Source organism: Micromys minutus (genome assembly GCF_963924665.1).
Source record: "Micromys minutus genome assembly, chromosome: 21".
Taxonomy (NCBI): domain Eukaryota; kingdom Metazoa; phylum Chordata; class Mammalia; order Rodentia; family Muridae; genus Micromys; species Micromys minutus.
This window is the reverse complement of record NC_137956.1, coordinates 5,113,656-5,132,165: the sequence shown is the minus strand read 5'-3', so window position 1 is coordinate 5,132,165 and position 18,510 is coordinate 5,113,656. Positions and strand designations below refer to the sequence as shown.

The following is an 18,510-nucleotide window of genomic DNA, read 5'->3' as shown; positions in this document are numbered from 1 at the left end:
ATTTCTAATCCCTTCTCTCCAAAACCTGCTCATGCATTCTATCTGGTTATCTCTGGATCAACCAAAAGTCCGAAGTTAAGCTCTCTCCTCGCACTTGGATCTCTTTCCGTTTCTGGGGCAGTATCCATCTCTCTCCATTTTGACTTGACTCTGAAACAGCAATTATCATTTTGCTTCAGATTCATTCAAGTTCTGGTAGATTCTTCCCTTCCTCTCTATCCTGCACTAGTCTTGTGTCAGACTGTCTCTTTCTCTGAACTCTACTTCTGTCAGTCTGTAGGATGGCCACTTCCAGAGCCTCTGGATGGGCCCATCACCATCATGCTGGATCTGCCTGGTCAGCCCATCTGTTATTCTTGTCGTTTGGTCTCATCCTCTGTCTCTGTAGGCTTCTGCATTCATCAAGACTACCTTCTTACACTAACCTCATTCTCTCTCTCTCTCTCTCTCTCTCACACACACACACACACACACACACACACACACACACACACACACAGCAAATGGAATACAAATTTCAAGCCTTTTATAAGGAAAAGCTGAGCTCTGAGCTCGGAGTGTCTCAGTAAGCTCTAGCCAACACTGTAGTCCCACATCCAGCTGCAGATCTAACCCATCAGCTCACTAGCCTCTGAGTGTACCCCCTCCTGTGAGTGAGTGAAGCTACTGGGAAATGCCCAGCAGCTGGAACCCTGATGGTGAGCTCAGGGCTTGTGAGTTCATGTAACAGATTCCTTTGAGGTTCTTCCTGAATTCTGACGTTCCACAGATGCCTGTATTTTATGTGCCACAGAAAACTGTAAACACACGAGTTTTAAGTAGTGTCAGAGCACAAGTTTGTTTGTTTAACCTTAATGTATTCTATAAAATACCCTCTCAGACTTCTGCTCAGTCACGTAAGAACACACCCCCATCAAAAATCCCAGTTAAGAAGTAAAGACAGAAACGGGCTCAGTGGGACAGACTCACAAACACAAACAGTCCCGAGGTGTACACAATATAAATGCTTTATTGCTAGCACGAGGTTTCTTTTGAAGTAAATTAAAAGTCATAAATCTTCATTTTCACATTCTATACTGTGGGTTGAAGGGAGCTGGCTGGTTAACCGTGTGTTCACACGGGTGCACCGCAGGAAGAGCAGGGCGCCTGCTGGAAGGACTCAAAGCCCGTGTCAGGGCTCTGTCTGCTCAGTGCGGTGTCCTCAATTGTCAGTAAGAGTGTGGAGAGCTTGCTTGAAAACACTGTGGACAGGCAGGTTATAAATAGAGAACTGAAAGCTGGTTTGGTTAGAAAGCAGAAACCATTAAATAGAGCAGGCGGTGGACACATGGCCATATTGTACACACAGGTTATGTTCGGCATTTTAAATAAATGGTGTTCACCCAGGCTAGAGACTGGCTTCCATTTGGCAGCTCAGGAGGCGGGGGTGGGGGAGGGAGGAAGCCAGTGCTGCCCACATCAAGTGGGGTTCATTGGAGGCAGAGGGAAGGGTGGGGCTGGGAGGAAGGAGAGTCAGGTGGCTTGCTTCACACGTCCCCTTCTGCAGGCTGGAGCTCATTCGTTGTGAGGCAAGAGTGGCAAATGGATGAGCGGGCCACAGGGATGACGGAGGAGGCCTGGTGAAATGTGGCAGCGTGGCACACTGATGCTCTGCAAACACAGAAGGGAATCATCAGGCTGGCGCAGTTTTCAAACACATTGACAGCAGATTTCAGGCAGGTGACCCAGGCACAGCGGGCACAAGGATGCAGAATAGGCTGTGGTCCTTACTCCAGCAATAACTCACTACTCAAGAGTCAGCCAGCCTTGGAAACGGTCAGTTTTGTAAGCTCTGCATCACCAGCTTCCTGAGCCTACCTGGGCTGTTTTAGGTGGTCCTAAGATGAACTTAGGGAAATATCTGCCTCATCAATGAAAACAAGGGCTGTGGTCCTTGTTTTAGTCTAGGCTAATAAAGAATTACACACAAACACACAGAAGGGTGGAGGAGGGAAGGGAAAGGAAGGAGGAGGAAGAAAAAGAGAGACAGAGAAAGAAACTAACTCTGACTTTCTCTTTAAACCAAGCGGTAAGTTCAGGAGCTGCACACTACATATGCGAACCTGTGACCCCATCACTGTATCGAGCAGCACCTCTCAACCTTCCTAATGCTGTGACCCTTTAATACAGTTCTTCATACAGGTTCTTTAATAAAGTTGTAGTGACTCCTAACCATATAAGTATTTTTGTTACTAGTTCATAACAGTAATGTAATGTAATTGTGAATCTCAATGTAAATAACTGTGTCCTCCAATGATCTTAGGCGATCCTTATGAAAGGGTATTTGATATGTTCTCCACTAATTATGGGTCATGACCCACAGGTTGAGAACCACTGATACACACACACACACACACACACACACACACACACACACACACACCAAACTGGTCAGAAGCTGTGAACTACACAAGATAACCTCCGACCTCCTCATCCGCATCCTTTTGCTGTGTTATTTATGGAGGTCGGAAAAGGACTGTACTACGTCCCTACCACTTAGAACATCTGCAGTGTACCAGCTCCTGGCATTTTTAGTCTGCCTTGGCTCTAACTAAAACCATTTCATGTTTGCTTTGAAGAAATGGATAACATGAAATGGTAATTTGGCTGCAAAACCTTGGAAAATTGTTCCCAACCCAAACATCTGCCCTAAATGAGCTCAGCTGAGGTCCACGGAAGAGGGAGGAGTGAGGGGTGAGGAGTGGGCAGGAACTGGAAGGAGGAAAATGAAGACAGTGCCAAGACAACCTTTCCTCTAGGAAGGCTCACTGTGACAAAGGCTTCATTACTGCAGCTCCCTTTCTCCACCCCGTGCTCTGTCTGCTCAGCAACACTGGCTGTGCCAAGTGCTCCCCCACCCCTGCCATACTCCCAGTATTTGGTAGCATGAAGGTGACTCCTTCCAGAGTATCTCTAAACCCTGCCATGCTGGCCTAGGTGCTGTGATCTGCCTGCTATGTCATCAAGTCAAAATTTACAGAAGGGCTGGGCTCAACTCTGTACTCCTCAGAGCTGGGCTCTACAGAGAAAGCATGGAGTCAGTGCCTTCACCTTCCGCCTGGGCCTCTTAGGAGTTCTTCTGGGGGATCTTCACCGTCACAGTCTTTACCTCTGAGTACTCCCGTAAGCCAAACTCACCCCTGAAACACACAATGAGCAGATACGGACATTAATGTCTCAGGTGGCATCCTCCAGAGAGTGAAGCTGTGAGCAGGTCATGGGGCTCTATACACAACTCCTAGTGATGAACACCAAAGCCCCTCAGAGCAGAGAGCCGCCCTCTCGGGCAAATGCCCTTCCTTACAGGCTCCCTTGTTTTCAGAGCACATTGTAGAAAGGAAGAGGTTCCTTGGTACCCTGAGAGGCTTAGCCATGGCAGGATGGCTCACACCCGATGACCATGGCAGTGAAAAGCCAGATCCAAGGTCTGCCAACACCTTCTGGGAGTGCCGGTGCTTCAGGACTAAGTGTGCCACTCTGCAGAAACCTGCTCTGCCTCTGCAGACTTCTGCTGATAGTCTGCCTGGAGGGCTGGTCTCTGTCTCTCAGAGGAAAGCCTTAGAATACTTACCAGTTTCTCACTCCTTACACTACCTAAATAGGGTGGGCAGGTTAGCCAAAGACCTTTGACAATGGCCTCCTGGGGTACAACAGTCAACAAGCAAACTCTGCAAGCACACCATTGCTGTTCTGGGCCTTTCAAGATGAGCCTCATTATGCATATCCTCAGCCACTCTATCCAAGCCCTGGGTGTCTATTACCAGCTTACTCTGGATTTCTCTGGATCTTTCCTGTCCTAAGACAATTTGGAATGTGTCTCCTCATCAGGACATTTTGTGCTTCCTAGTGGCAGTGAGGTTACTCAGTGCCTTCCATTTTCTTATGCATGCACTTGGGCAGACCCTGAAGCATATGTTCTTGGAAACTATGGTCTCCATGCTATGAGAAGTACAGGCTGGGTGGGTGAGGGGAGGGAGTCTATATAATCTGAAACATGTCACTATGGTGGCATTTAACTGTGCCCATTGGCTTCCACTATGTTTGTACATGTGTAGTAGTAAGGGTAGCCTTACCAGTTGGACAGTTCTTGCCTAGTCTCTGGTGGGAATATTGATACACAGACTGCTTAGAAGCAAAGGAGCTATCTTAAACCTACAGGGCATCAAGGAGGGCTGGTGAGAGGCCTCAGAGCAGTGTAACAGAGGTGCCATGGAACAGAAACCGAATCCTGGAGTCAGTGGACAGGAAAACAATGGCTCTTCTAATAGCTGGCTGAAGGACCCCATTGGGCTGTCCCTCTCCTCTTGGTGCCCAGTCACCTCCCTTGTGGTGGTTCCTGAGCCCCAGCATACATATACGGTTATCACCCAAGGAGCACGACTGCACTGTGGGCTTCTGACCCTCCCCACAGCAGTTTCTGTTTCTGTAGATCTGGGGAGGGATAAAGGGTAGAGCTGGTCATTCTGCCCACTCTTTGAGAAGGCTGTTCAAGAACTCTAAAATATTTGAAGTTCAGCAACTTTATCACACTAATCTAGCATCTTTCTCGCAAGTCTACTGCTAAAGTCTGTGGCACTTCTAGATGCATAGTTAACAAGAAGAACCTCACTACTCAAGAGCCAGGTCCTTCCTGAGGCACCTCTACCTGTGTGTGCCCACTGCTGTCACTGCATGCTGCCACAAGGCACAGAGATCCTGAGAAGCTTCTGGTCTGCTGAGACCAGGTTATTCACTGAGATGAAGAAACAGGCACCCCAAGAGATAAGAAGAAAACACTAGATTTTAGCGGCACCCAGAAAAAACCCATCTTAGGATTCTTGGCTTTCTGTTTAGTGTGTATTTCCTCATGCTTCTATTGGGCTTGGTGCAACAATTTTCTGAATGATGTCTCCACACCAGCTGCACCAGCATCATTCCAGAAGCTTATTAGAACACGGCGATCCTGGGCTTTAGCCCAGATCTACTCAGTCTGAGTGTGGGTCCTAAGATGAGCATATTTCACAATCCCAACTCAGACCACAGATGCCTTCTGATCACATGTATGCTGTGTGTATGTGGGCATTCTCACATGTGTGTGCATGTGTGTGTACATGTGACTTGAGAAGCTTGGCTGCACAGCATCTCAACACCATTCTCACTCTTGCTGTTTGTCACTGACATTGTGTCACAGCTCCCTCCATCCCTTCGGTTCAGTGTGACCTTGTAGCTTTCCCTGCCTTCCACGCAGAGACTCAAAGGAGGCAGGAGGAGCAGAAAGGCAGACAACAGACAGAAGCTTTCGGATCAGCAGCGCTGACGAGCAGCCTTCTAGCCTCTGACCTGGGACGAGGGGGAGGGCACACACATCAGATAACCTGTAGTGGGCAACCCTCTTGTAGCTCCAAGGAGAAACTGAGGCTAGGTAATCAGCCTCCTTGGGGCTTGTTTCTGGAAGTGTCCCTTCTCTGCACCATGTAGGTATGAGCATGGAGACTCTGGGATGTGAGGCAAAGAAGATTCCCAAAGGGAAGGTTAAGAGGATTTTCTAGAGCCTCTTACACCAGATAGAAGTTGGAACAAGTTCTTTTATTTAAAGTATTTCTAGTACTCATTAAAACAGAGGAAACGTGTTTGGGGAGCAAGTGGAGACCGAGACCTAGATTATGAAAACTAGGTTATTCGCACTGCAGTGTCTTAAACTGTGGTCAGTAGGGGTTTGTGCAGCAAATAGTGTCATTAAAAGGTTGGCAACCATCAGGTGCTTCTGATACTCAGGGGCCGAAGATTAATTCACAGTCAAATGTATAATGTATCTGAGGTGTTTCAGGCTGTGCTTGCCCATGTCACATCTGTGGCTTCGCGCATGCCCGCTTGGTCTGGACACACAACACACACAGTGCAGAGCGTGCCGTCATGTTCTCTACCAACCTCGACATCTTGGCTCGGGTTCACAGTGCTGCTTACGAGGCAGACTGCGCTATGACCCACATGGTTATTGGACACACAAGGTTCTTCTAGAAACGTAATTTTTATTACAGAAAATAAAGACTTTAGCATTTCCTCCCCCTTCCTCCGCCTGTAAGTAGCAAGTGGTAGTACATCGTTAGATTCTATCGTTAGAATGGTTCATTTTAAAAATTGCTATGGGAGTTTCATAAACATTTGTCAAATAAATTTTGACTTTGGATTGGGTTAAATTTCTAACAATTCCTGAGATGAGCATAAACATGCTCCTGGTACCTGGCAGCCCATGTTTAGGGAGCAGTGTTCTCAGCTCTGAAAAGTGGTCAGGATGCTCTTTGTCTTATAGTGTCAAATGGTAGCAAAGTACTTCTTTATATAAAAACAAGCATGCCAATCTCATCAATGTGTAACGTCTCATTTACTTTTAACAAATAGTATAATTATATATGTATATATATTCCAAATAATTATTTTATAAGAAATTTCTTTATGGTTGATTAACAGGAAATATTTAAGTTGCATACATACTCAGGGTTTCAAGTTTCCTGAGGCAAGAAGAAGGCACAAATAGAAAAGAGGTTGAGCAGACTTGGCACAGGTGAAATGCACTCAGCCTCATCAGTGACTACCACCTGCGAGGGGGAGGTCACATCACCAACATGTCCCTAAGCAGAGAGAAGCTGTTCTTCAGGTTTTTTGGCCATTGTAATGTATGGGTTGACAGAGCTAAACTGTGCCCCGAATCAGCTTTCTAGCAAAGGAACATTTCTTCTGGGAAGAGACCAGACTCACATATCATCAAAAGTCTGAACCCGTCAGAGCCTGCTTCTGATGAGGGATGGGGTAACATGGGACTGACTCCATTACCCACAGGCCAGTTATTACAAGTTTATTTTATACTGGTGATTCACCATGTTAATGATCTGTAGCAAAACACTGAATGAGGCCAATGTTCCCAGGACCAGTGACTGTCCCAACACTTCAGAGACACTGGGGAGGACAGCCACAGAGGCAGGAAATGAGAGAGCAAGTGGAATGCAGCCTCAAGAGTGGGGGCAGAGAGTTAAGGCCTTATAGGAGCCAAGAAGAGGTCCTGTGTGCAGGAGGAAGGCTTTAGGCAGCAAACAGAGTACAAGGTCCTGTGAGACTAGGAAGACAAGTATGGAGGGCAAGCTAGGCAGAGGTGCCCGGAGGAGAAGAGCTGGTGCTGTGCCACTGGCTGGGAGGGAGGAAAACTGCTATGCTTCAGAGGTTACATATCCCCTAAGGAACTTAAGAGCCACCCTCCTAGCAGCCTCCACCCTGATCACCTGACTGGCAGCATCTGTCTCTGAAGGCTTTCCAGGCACTGTGGCTACACGTTTATCTACTCAATCCTCACATAACCACAGAACAACACTCGGGCAGGTGCTGTAGCTGTTTTCATAGTTCATGTGTAGAGAAAACTGAGGAAGACTGAAAATTACAGAGGTAGGAAGCAGAAGTGCCAAGATTGGCATCTAAGCAACATGACTTTACCAACCACTCAGTCTCAGAGCTGTTCCACCCAGACAGTTCCGTGCTGAGAGGCTAGCCAATGCCAGATGCAGTGTCTGAAGCCTGCGGTCCCCTCTTCATGTTTAATAGGTCTCTGCACATCCCACAGGCAGCATCCCTGCCTTGACCAGAGTACCTCTGCTCACGCTCCCCCTCTACTGCCTTGCTTTGCCCTCCAAGCTCAAAAGAACACTCTCTGTCTGCTCAGCCTCTCCCTCCTTCAAAGGCCAGTCCAAAGCCCTGTACAAGGCCATGGCGAACACTGGAGAGACTTCACAACATCTCCCTCATTTCTGAGCTTCTTCACTTTAGCATCTTTCCTGGCCTCTTGTACATTTCATTTATACAACAGTGCTTCGGTGTGCATGTTCAATATTGGTTATTGATTGTGAACCAACATTTTGCTTTTAAAAAGCCATTCAGTAATGGCAGAAGGAAGGGGTATGGATAATGTTCCTTCCTGTGAGCCACAGGAGTTGGAAAATAGAACCACTCCTTTCTAACAGAGAGACAGCCGGACCTTTAAGTGAGAGTGTCAGATGAGGGAGCCTCTGGCCACTACTCCTTCAGTGAATGCTACTCAAAACCAATCAGTTTATACAGAAGTCTGGACTGAGTCTCTTGTCTAGTTTACTTTTGCTATGGTCCCTGTTTTTACAGGTCATCAGCATCTCAGGATAACTGTGTTAATTTTGAAGCCTGTTCAGAAGAATCCCTGTTTCAACCCCTAAGCTTCCATGGCTGATTGTCTTAAGACATTATCTATCTTGAGGCTTAGACTTGAATGTCAGACCTGACATGTACTAGTTGTGAGATGGTATGTTTTGAGCACTCTACTTTAGAGCTCTTTAGCTGGGTCATCTGCATGCTAAGGGAAGTACATCCATATCACTGCAAAAGTCAAATAGGATAATTCGAGGAAAGAAGTTAGCACAAAGCCAGATAAACAGCAGCTACTTAGATGAGGGCAGCTGCTGAGGTCCAGCTATTTGTGTTATCCCAAAATGTGTATGTTGGAACCTACTGCATGATGTGATAGTATTAACAAGTGGGCCAGGCCATTGGGAACTGATTAAGTCATGAGGGCTCCACCCTAACAAATGGGATCAGAGCCCTGCAGGATAGGCTCCAGCATACTCCCCTTTCCTCTGAACTTCATGAGGACATAGTAAGTGCCATCTGTGAGAAATAAGCCCTTCTCAGACACAGATCTACCAGCACCTTGACCTTTGACATAGTTCCCAAAACCGTGAGCAGTAAGTTCCTAATGTTTACAGTGTCAGAAGAAGGTTGTGTTGTAGCCCAAATGACTAAACAAGACCCGCTACTGTTAGTACAAAACTTTTCTACTCATCATCTCCACTGGGCCCTGGCAAGAAAGCTATAGGCTAGACATCTTAGCCTTCAAAACTCTAGAATCTCCTCAGTTCCCAAGAAATCCCCAAGAAGGCCCTAAGATGTGTTCGATTTATATCTTCAGCAAATCCCCTCCCCAGACCCATGCCCTAACCCCCAGTCCCAACTTTAGAGGATCTATAGGGGCTGAGCAGTGGTACAAACCAATGACCTGAATGGGCACTAAAGAAATGGCAACCAGGAGTCATCCCCTTGTAGGTACAGGAGTCATGGAGTCTGGCAAGCTAGATCCAGTGATCTTGTTCTGGAGGATGAATATAAACAAACTGTCCAGGCTTTGCATAAAGCCTTATGCTTTAGAGCACAAACCCAAGGTTTCCGGAGCTATAAAGACAGTGAAATGTTCCTATGGCAGGATCTGGGCCCTGGCTTGGCAGCTGCTGAGTGCCAGCCCTGAAAACTAAACTGCGATAGTGTGTGTTTCTGGGACTGGGGGTCTTTTCTGCCCTCACCAGACAACATGGAAGCTGAGTAATGGATCTATTTCTCTGTCCACTGTAGGAAGGAGCTGTATCTTGCTCACTTTAGTATTAAGTGATACACAGCATATTTGAGTTTATGCTCAGTAAAATGTTAGACTAAGCTGGGGGTGGTAACTCACACCTGTAATTTTACACTCAGAGGCAGAGGCAGGAGGATTACTGTAAGGTTGAGGTCAGCTGATGCTACAAAGCTCCAGGTATTTCTAAGCTGCAGAACGAGCCCTGCCTCACAGCATAAAAAAAGCTTATGAATGGAGACATGGAGGTAAAGTAAGCTGTTTGTCGGCACCCCTCTGTGCTGATGCAACCCAGCTATGTAGACACCAGCTACATACATACATCTCTGACACTTACATTTCTCTTCCATTTCCAGACATCTTGAACCCCCCGAAAGGGCTCTGAGCATTTAAGGCATTGTAACAGTTGATCCTAAAAGAAAAAAATAGCACTGTTAATATGAATCTCACCTCACAGAAATAATCCAACTGCTGTACTTCTTTGAGAAACTTTTCAGAGTGAAAATTTCAAAATATTTGATTTTTCTAGCCTTGCTAATAAGAGCTTTCTCAGATCGCGGTCTGGCTGTCCTCTATTTTCTCCATTTTTGCAGAGAACCTTATCCATTACCCTGGCCCCTGAGACTGAAACCCTTGCCACAGTTTTCATGTCATTTGACACTCAAGGGTTCACGTGTTGCCAGCTTGGTCCCCAGGTAGTGATGCTGGAGAAAGGTGGAACTGTTCCAGGTAGAGCCTGGTGGGGGCTCCTTAGTCCCCAGGAAGCTACCCTAGAAGCAAGGGATTAAGGTAGTTCCTATAAGAGCAAGTTGCTCTAAGAACAAGCCCCATCTCTGAATTTTGCTCTCTGGTATCTGTCTGGCCATGTGACCTCTTCTTCCACTACCATCTCCCATGAGATGACATGGCCAAGAAAGGCCCTGCAAGAGTCTGACCATGTTCACTGGACTAACTGCCTCCCCTCTCTTTGAAATAAAGGTAGTATTTAGTGACTGTACTGTGTGTGACACAGGCCTCCCGACATCACCAATGGATATGTCTTACCAAACTGTCCCGGCTTGCATTGCAGAGGACACCATGAGAGCCTTGTTGATGTCGTTAGTGAAGACAGCTGCTACAAGTCCGAAGTCTGAGTTATTGGCTCTTTCTATAACTTCATCCATAGTCTTAAACCTCAAAATTTCCTGAACAGGACCAAAGATCTGCAACAAACAGTGTAAGTAAAAATGAGAAATATTAAAACTTGATTATTGGCCAAATGCTCTAAAAACCCCAGGAAAGGTGTGGCTATCCTAAGAATGCCCGAGATACCTCCTCTTTGGCAATCCGCATGTCATCGGTAACGTTGGAGAACACGGTAGGCTCAATGAAGAAGCCTTTCCTTCCCAGGCCTTTGCCGCCACACTCCAGCTTGGCGCCCTCAGCCACACCACTCTGGATGAGCTCCAGGATTTTGTTGTACTGTTTCTTATCAATCTACAGGGAAAATCACTTGATGACTCTTGGTAGGTCTTCCGTAAAAATAGAAATATACACATTCTCATGAACCCCTTCGTGCGATTTTCTTCCCAAATGTCACTGTATCCAGTCAAATCATATAAAATTGATGCTACCTTCTAAGTTTTGAACAACTATAAAGGGAAAATTTTATGATTGCACTTTACAGAGTAGGAATCCAAAGAACTCTGATGACTGCCTAACCTGAAATACCAGGTTGAGATTTCAAGTTTATCAAAATGCTAGAGGCCAGCTTAATGATTATTCACGGTGTCTATAAAGAATATTTATACTTCTTCACGTATGCTTATGAAGGATACTTCTATCCAGATGGATGATTAACCAAGCCATATACTAACATCAAAAAGACAAAAACAATGGACTGCACACAGCCTCTCTCCGTAGCACCGCCTTAAGAAACTATTGGATTTTTCTTTAGAGGAATTCCTGCTTTGCTTTTAGAGAAGTGAATTAAACTTCATAAGGGCAAGATTCCTGGTTGGAAACAGAAGCCAACACTGAAGTTGTCATTCAGTCATTATGATGAAGCTATATTCACCCAGGCTGTCTCAGCTAGAACATCAACCTTCTCAGCAGAGGTTCCCAAACCAAGAAGTGGTTTCCATTGCTAGAAAACCCATGCTTGGTATCCAGATGGGAGCTGGTTCAGACAACCCTGCACATTCTGACCCTGGCTTGATTAAAAGCACAGGTGTGGGAACCTGTCTAACAGTTACAGACAGCCCAAAGCGCTGACATGAGAAGCCTGGCTGCTCAGAGGTCCACTTGTGATGCTTCTGCTGCACTGTGGGTGCAACACAGAGTAGGAGAAAAAAAGTCAGCCAACTTCCCGTTCCTGCGTCTTGCAGACTACTGAAGGGCAGCAGAGAGAACTGTGGGCAGTTGGTAAAAAAAGGACAAAAGTCTGAGAAGATGCCAACCTCGCTGACTACAGCATTTGAGAAGTGGCTAGGAGGCTGAGGGTGGGGCTACATTATTAAGATCTACCTGCTATGCCCAAAGATCTTCCTGATAAATCGCCCCCAAGTTTAAAATACATTTTATGTAATTTTGATTCCATAGTACCTTAGGTTATATTTAATAATGTAGAGAGAGGCAATGCCCCAGTGCCATCATTTTCAACTATGAAGATAAGGTATAGAAACAAGGAGGCAGCTGAGAGTGGGAGGGGTTGTTTCACTGGGTCCGATTAGCACACAGTGTGGTAGCTATCCCAGATTAGATTATACAAGGGTAGTCCTTTGATTTCTTACCTGGGGACCCTGCTCAGTAGTGGGATCAAAGGGGCTCCCCACAATGCGCCTCTTGGCCCTTTCCACACTTCTTTTCACAAATTCCTCATAGATGGACTCTTCCACAAAGATTCGAGACCCTGCGGTGCAGCACTGGCCTTGGTTGAAGAACACACCCTGGTGAGCCTGCTCCACAGCGTAGTCCACTACAAGAGGAAGCATCCATGTCCTCAACACAGCCTTGCCTGTGGCCTGTCTAGGGAGCCACCTTCCTCTCCACCCCAAAGGCCCAGACGCAATGCCCTGCTCATCCTAGCTTATGCCAGTGAGTAGCCTGGACTGAGCACATAACTTAGCTGTGCTTGAACCAGACAATACTTGCTATGTGAACCTAAACAACCTCATGTCACTGAGCTCCTCTCTTGTTTCTGCAAACCGAAGGACCAGCCCTCATCAGTCATAACAGGAAACCTAAATTCCACTGTACAAAAGACCTAGCATAACTCTGTCTTCCAGGTGATCGAGAAATGCAACTGAGACAAACAGAAGCCACCAGAGTTGACTGTTAGCGTGCATGAATGCCAGAGCTTACCAAACCTTTCCAGTTTTAAGGAAAATAGAAATCAGAGTTTTAATGTAGCCATTTAACCTTAGGCTAACTATTGGAAAAGTGAACATACATTCTAAACATTTGGCCAGTGGGCTGCTCACTTAGGAATCATGATCAACTGGATCTTGTATGTTTACTTATAATTTTGGTGATTAAACTATAAAAGCAGTGGTTCTTTGCAGATACTACATCTGCTCTCTATATGGGATTATTCAACAGCAGTGTGGTAATTCTTTCCCAGCTCCTCTCTGATGTCTTACAGTTCAGGATAATATTGATTGATCTGTGTGTTGGCTGGTAGAAAACTGACTAAATCACTAGTGTGATAGCAGACCACCTACTCCTCAAGAATACATGCAAGATCTCTGACTTTTTTGAGATTTATTTTTGTATTACTTTTAGTTGTGTTGGGGTGTTTCTGTCTGCATGCAGGTGCACTGAGCTTGAGCTACAGACATTGTGAACCACCTGCCATAGATGCTAGGAATGGAACTCAGGGACAGGGATGAGCAGCTCATGATGTCTATCTCTCTAGCCCCAAGATCTCTAATCTTGACAAAAAGGTTAAAGAGGAACCCAGCAAACCCTAAGCTAGGACATGGTTCAGCCCGTCCACTTTCTCTCTCCTAACTTCTCCCATTTAGAACTGAGAAAGAGTGCTGTCTGGAATGTGTGAGGATAAAAGGAGCAATCTAAGGGAGTTTGGGAATTTCATTCTGGTGAGGTTTTTGAGATAAGAGCACACAGACAGAAGGTCCCTTCTGGGAGTGTTTCCTAGGTTGCCAATCTGTTTCTGTAAGGTTTGTCACACCCAAAATTCCAGGAGCAAGGGAAAGGAGCTAGCATGAATAAGCAGAGAAGCTGGCATGGGTTTGGGGAAATGTAGCCAGTGCACTGGAAGTAGCATTTAGTTTTGATGACTGACCAGCCACTAGACCCAGTTGAGAAGTTTCAGATTGCTTAAATTGAGACAGAGACTATTTGAGGTGCCAGAGTCTTAGAATATTGCTCTTTCCAGTACATATTGATGACTAAACCTTCATCTTTTCTAACCCATTCTATAACATCAGAGAGTTGAAATGGCCCTAAACTGTTCAGTGGTTGGCTAGGTGTTCTTTCTCCTATATTAAATGATCTTCTCAGAAAACTGGGATGCCCTTTACTTCAAAGATAATACTCTGGATATTCTGTTAAAAGTGAAGATATAGAAGAGGAAGGTGAAGGGTAGCATTCTGGGACATGTGAGAGATCTGTGGGCCACTTACAGTCAGCATCTGCAAAAATAATATTAGGGCTTTTTCCTCCAAGTTCCAGAGTTACTCTCTTCAAATTACTTCTTCCAGCTGCTTCTTGAATAAGCTTTCCAACCTGAAGGAAAGGGAATGCAAAGAGGGTTGACATATCTTGGACTGTTACAGTCAGCAGTCAGAGCTAGTTCCACGAACAATAGGACATGGTAGTTAATTACTCCTAAAGGCAAAATAATCCCAAGGACAAATCCTAGGCAGCGGAGCACAGTTGAAGGCCCATGCTGAAGATCATGAGAAGAATGCTTTCCTTTCATCATGGAAGACAAGGGCTAGAAGATTTTGTTAGAGACAAATGGTAAAGAACACATGACTAAAGGTTTCACCATCACATTATGGCTTTTTCCTTGGGACTCTAGCTTCCGAAAGCCACCATATCCAAACAAAAAGCTGCTCATTTATCTCCAAAATTACCTTTGCCTCTACTTTGGGCTAGAGTTAAAGTATTCTAGATACTTGAGAGTCTCTCTACTTAGTGTGATATTGTAAATACTTATTCATCTAGAATTCTAGTGACCAAGAGGCAGTTAAAAAAATGAAAACACTTGACACTAAGGAGATGTCAGTGGTGATGAAACTGAATGTGCCAAATGGAAACAGGGATGAGTTCTAGAGAGAGAGGCTCTGCTCAAGACAGAACATGCTACCTTAGGTCCAAAGATGCTTTCAGAGATTGAAGCTGCCGGATCTCTCAGGGTCTGCCTAGGCAGGGATGACACTCTCTGGGATGGCCTTCACCCACTCACTGACTCACTGATGGCCACAAAAGTATAAAGGCCCTATCCAGCACAAGACCTCTCTGCAGGGCCATATATGCCCCACCATGCCCAATGTGGGTGGCTAAGCTGTCAAGTTTGTACTGTGACTCATCTTCCCTTTGGCAGAGGTCCCTGATGGATGCCTGTGAAAAACCTACACCTCATAGATGGCCTCAGAGGATCCACCTGCAAAATGGGGCATTACACTGAAGAGTACAAGTCACTTCATGCAAAATATTGAGCTGCCACGTAACCTATACAAACACTTTGGTCCTGTGTTGAGGAAATGTCACTTGTATGGAATTCTACTGCTAAATAAAACTTTCAGAACTCTCGTAGAGAAATAGTCAGTTCATGTTTATGCCTGCTGCTTTAGCTGCTTTACTGCAACTCTGCAGCAGGATCATGGATTCTTAGGAAGTGGAGAGGTATAGTTAAGAGAAAAGGCTTCCAGCTAGAGTACCCAGAGTTTTCATTGCCTTTATACTCAACTGTGGGCTCTTGAGAAACTCTGTAAGCTTTCTGAGCTTTGGTTCCCTCCTCTGTAAAGGGGGATAAAACTACTATGTGCATTAGATTTTAGACATGCCAAGGTACAGTGACGTAACACAGATGGCTCTTAGAACCCAGACTAGCACAGTGTAAGTGCCCATACATCCTAACTACACACAGCACAGAGGAGCAAGGGGGGGCCTGTCTTTCCAAGTTCAATGCAGACATAGCCATATGTCTGTAAGAGCAGGATCCACCAGACTTTCCAGTGCCGGTCTCTCCACGTCTCCCCAACTATGGTAATTACCTCAGAGAAGCCCCAGTTGCCAATAGTGAGCACCAACTGGTTGAATGCCTTTGTGTTTTACTGTAACTCTGCTTCACTATCATTTTCTCTTCTAAGAAAACAACCTCTTTTGTCACCGATATGTTCATGTCTAGAGTAACTAACTATAAGGTCCATGAACATCAGAAGAATACTTGGTTGTTTTCAGGTAAGAAATATCTAGAATTAGTTTCTTGTTTTGCACAAGAAGTATTACTCAGCAAGGTGTAGAAAATGCTAAAACTGGGTCCTGAATATTAATGGAGTGACTTTGGTTCAGCAGCCAAAGTTCTCCTTTGCTGTCCTAGCTTCTATCTCTACACAAACTAGAAGATGGGCTCAGTAAACAGCATGCTTCTAGACAAGCAAGCATGTTCTCACTCTCTTCTGAGATAAACAGACACAAAGGCAGTCTCTGGTTCTTTGATGGGATGGACAACAGTGTGAGGTTGAAATTATGACTAGAACTTGAGTCACCAAGAACAGGACAAAAACCTATCTATGGGCAGTTCATGAACTAGGCACTCTTAGATTACATGTGAGCACCTCTGAGGAGTCCTTAAAGACTTGGCCATCTGTGACTGCTTACTCTTGTGATGAATTTCAATGTGCTTGGGTCTCCATGTTCCTTGTAATTGATTGGGCACATTCTAAAGTCTTGGGAGATAAATAACTGAACTGTTACAGAAGACAGTTACTGGAATTCATGAACATGCCATTTAGATGTAAGTCTAGGGCAGACATTTACATGTCCTAACTCATTTATGCTGCCTACCCAGCCCCTGCAGGATAGATTATCTCATTCTAGAGAACAACAGATTTTGAATCAGAGCATTAATTACAGGTTTCCTAGATGGGCAGTAGCAGGCTGACTGTAAGGCCCAAGCTTGGGGGCTCATGCAACACTCTATTTTGTCTTCTGTTTTGCCTCCTTTTCTGTGCCACCAAAGATGCAGTGTATGCAGATTCTTCTCTGTGCTATGTAGACAGTACCATCTCATGGAACAAAAGGGGGCCCATTCAGTGAGTCTAATGTGGTGGATGCTGGCCCAGGAAGTACTGTGCATATGAGGAACTATATCTCATGAGCATCCATGGAAGAGCATGCCTGATCTTTACTTCTACAGAGACCCGGAGGAGATTGAGAAGAAGGAGCAGGCTGCTGTTGAAAGGCTGTGACCAAGGAGGAATTCCAGGTGAAGGGACCACACCAGCGCCTGCGTTCACTGCAGCTCAGCCTGAGGTGGCCAACTGGTCTGAGGGTGTGCAGTTGCCCTCTGTGCCCATCCAGCAGTTTCCCACAGAAGACTGGAGTGTACAGCCAGCCACTGAGGACCAGTCAGCAGCTCCCACAGTGCCAGTCATGTTGGAGCCCCCACTGAGTGGTCCTGAGCTGCACACACCTCAGCAAAGGAGGACGGGGTGAGGAAAACGACATTCCTACAGGCTGAAGAGCAATGCAGCGTGTGTCACAAACCACCAAACATTTGGAAAGGGGAAACAGCAGGTCCTGCATTTAAAAAAGAAGCTGCTGCATCAAGGAGCAGCCATGGATTTTACACTGAGCACGATATTGATCAAATGCGTGCCTGGGGCAGGTAAGGCAGGTACCTGCTTTTCTCTGAGCCCCACGCCCTGGACCATCAGACTGCTTTGTGAGCTGTCAGATTTTGCCACTAAGTATATTGTCTAGTGAGTATTTTCGTGGCTACAGTAACTATATAGTCCTTGTTCATCAGAGAATATTTTTATTGTGCCAGCCTTTCCTCAGAAACCAAGATCAATTATGATAAATACTATAGGGCAAGTATGAGATGAATAATGCCTTCCCTCTTTGTCTGTAGACAAAGCTCAAGTCGTAGCCTCCAAGAGAGGGAGATTTGGTAGCAATGGAGGAGCACTTTCATCTGGAGTGGTCTCAGAACAGAAGAATTCTAAAAGTCCTGCTCCCGGGCCTTCAGCATTCAGCAGTCTCAGTTCTATTCCCTGCCGGTGCTGTTGGCTTAGGCCCTCACCAACAAGGGACTTGCAGCTAGAAAGACTCCCATGTAAACCTAGAAGGTGTCCAACAAGTGTGGCTGACTCTGCAGTGCTCTTTGAAAAAGCCGGGTCTAATTTATTTCTAGATCCCAATAGAGTAAAGCACAGAGGTACTTTAACATTAGCAGAGTTCTTTCTTCACTAAAACCAACCCAGCCAGGCTGTCCTGATCCTCACCTATGAAACAGGGCAAGGATGCCTACCCATGGTATTTATTTTAAAGACTAAATTCTCTTTGACAAATAACATTGCCAACTCATACCTCTTCCCTGGATTAGAGAAGGAAAGGTTACGTGACCCTAAACAGGAAGTGTTCCTTATTACCTTCACCACAAAGAGAAACCAGAGTCAACACAGCCCCCAAAGCAGGTGATGTGTTAAAGTCAGACTCCAGGGAGAACCTATGCTAATCTGTCTGCAAGCCATGCGAACCAAGCTAAAGCATCACATACACAATTCCGTGGGAAGTTGTCAGACCAAACCTATGGCACTAGGAAGTGACTGAAAATGTAAGACAAATATCCCTGAGGTTGACTACCCCTTCTTAGGTGGGAGAGTTTGGGTGTAGTTCTCTATTCTACATCCTTTCCTACATGTCCAGAAGGTGGAAATTGCATGTTGGATAAAGGAAACTTAAGGGTCAAGACAATGGGCAAACTGTATGAAAGCCATGCCTGTTTTAATGAAATAGGCAATGTGCAGATGAAAAGAGAAAACTCCTAGTTTTGGAAACAATGTCTTATATATAGCATGAATAGAAATCATAAGAACCTGGCTTCAGTCCATCATCTTTTG

General features: G+C 45.5%; 1 protein-coding gene across 1 annotated transcript in view; it reads right to left on the bottom strand.

Annotated features, from left to right (window-relative positions):
- Nucleotides 1–1,031: 1,031 nt before the first annotated feature.
- ALDH1A2 (aldehyde dehydrogenase 1 family member A2) overlaps nucleotides 1,032–18,510 on the bottom strand; it is a 74,725-nt gene continuing 57,246 nt past the window's right edge. The window contains exons 8-14 of the mRNA XM_080934011.1: nucleotides 14,059–14,161; nucleotides 12,205–12,389; nucleotides 10,745–10,909; nucleotides 10,478–10,635; nucleotides 9,771–9,845; nucleotides 3,091–3,179; nucleotides 1,032–1,650 (exon numbers count right to left, since the gene is read on the bottom strand). Coding sequence (XP_080790137.1) covers nucleotides 3,107–3,179; nucleotides 9,771–9,845; nucleotides 10,478–10,635; nucleotides 10,745–10,909; nucleotides 12,205–12,389; nucleotides 14,059–14,161 — 759 coding nt within the window. The 3' untranslated portion in view covers nucleotides 1,032–1,650; nucleotides 3,091–3,106. The remainder of the gene's footprint in view (nucleotides 1,651–3,090; nucleotides 3,180–9,770; nucleotides 9,846–10,477; nucleotides 10,636–10,744; nucleotides 10,910–12,204; nucleotides 12,390–14,058; nucleotides 14,162–18,510) is intronic.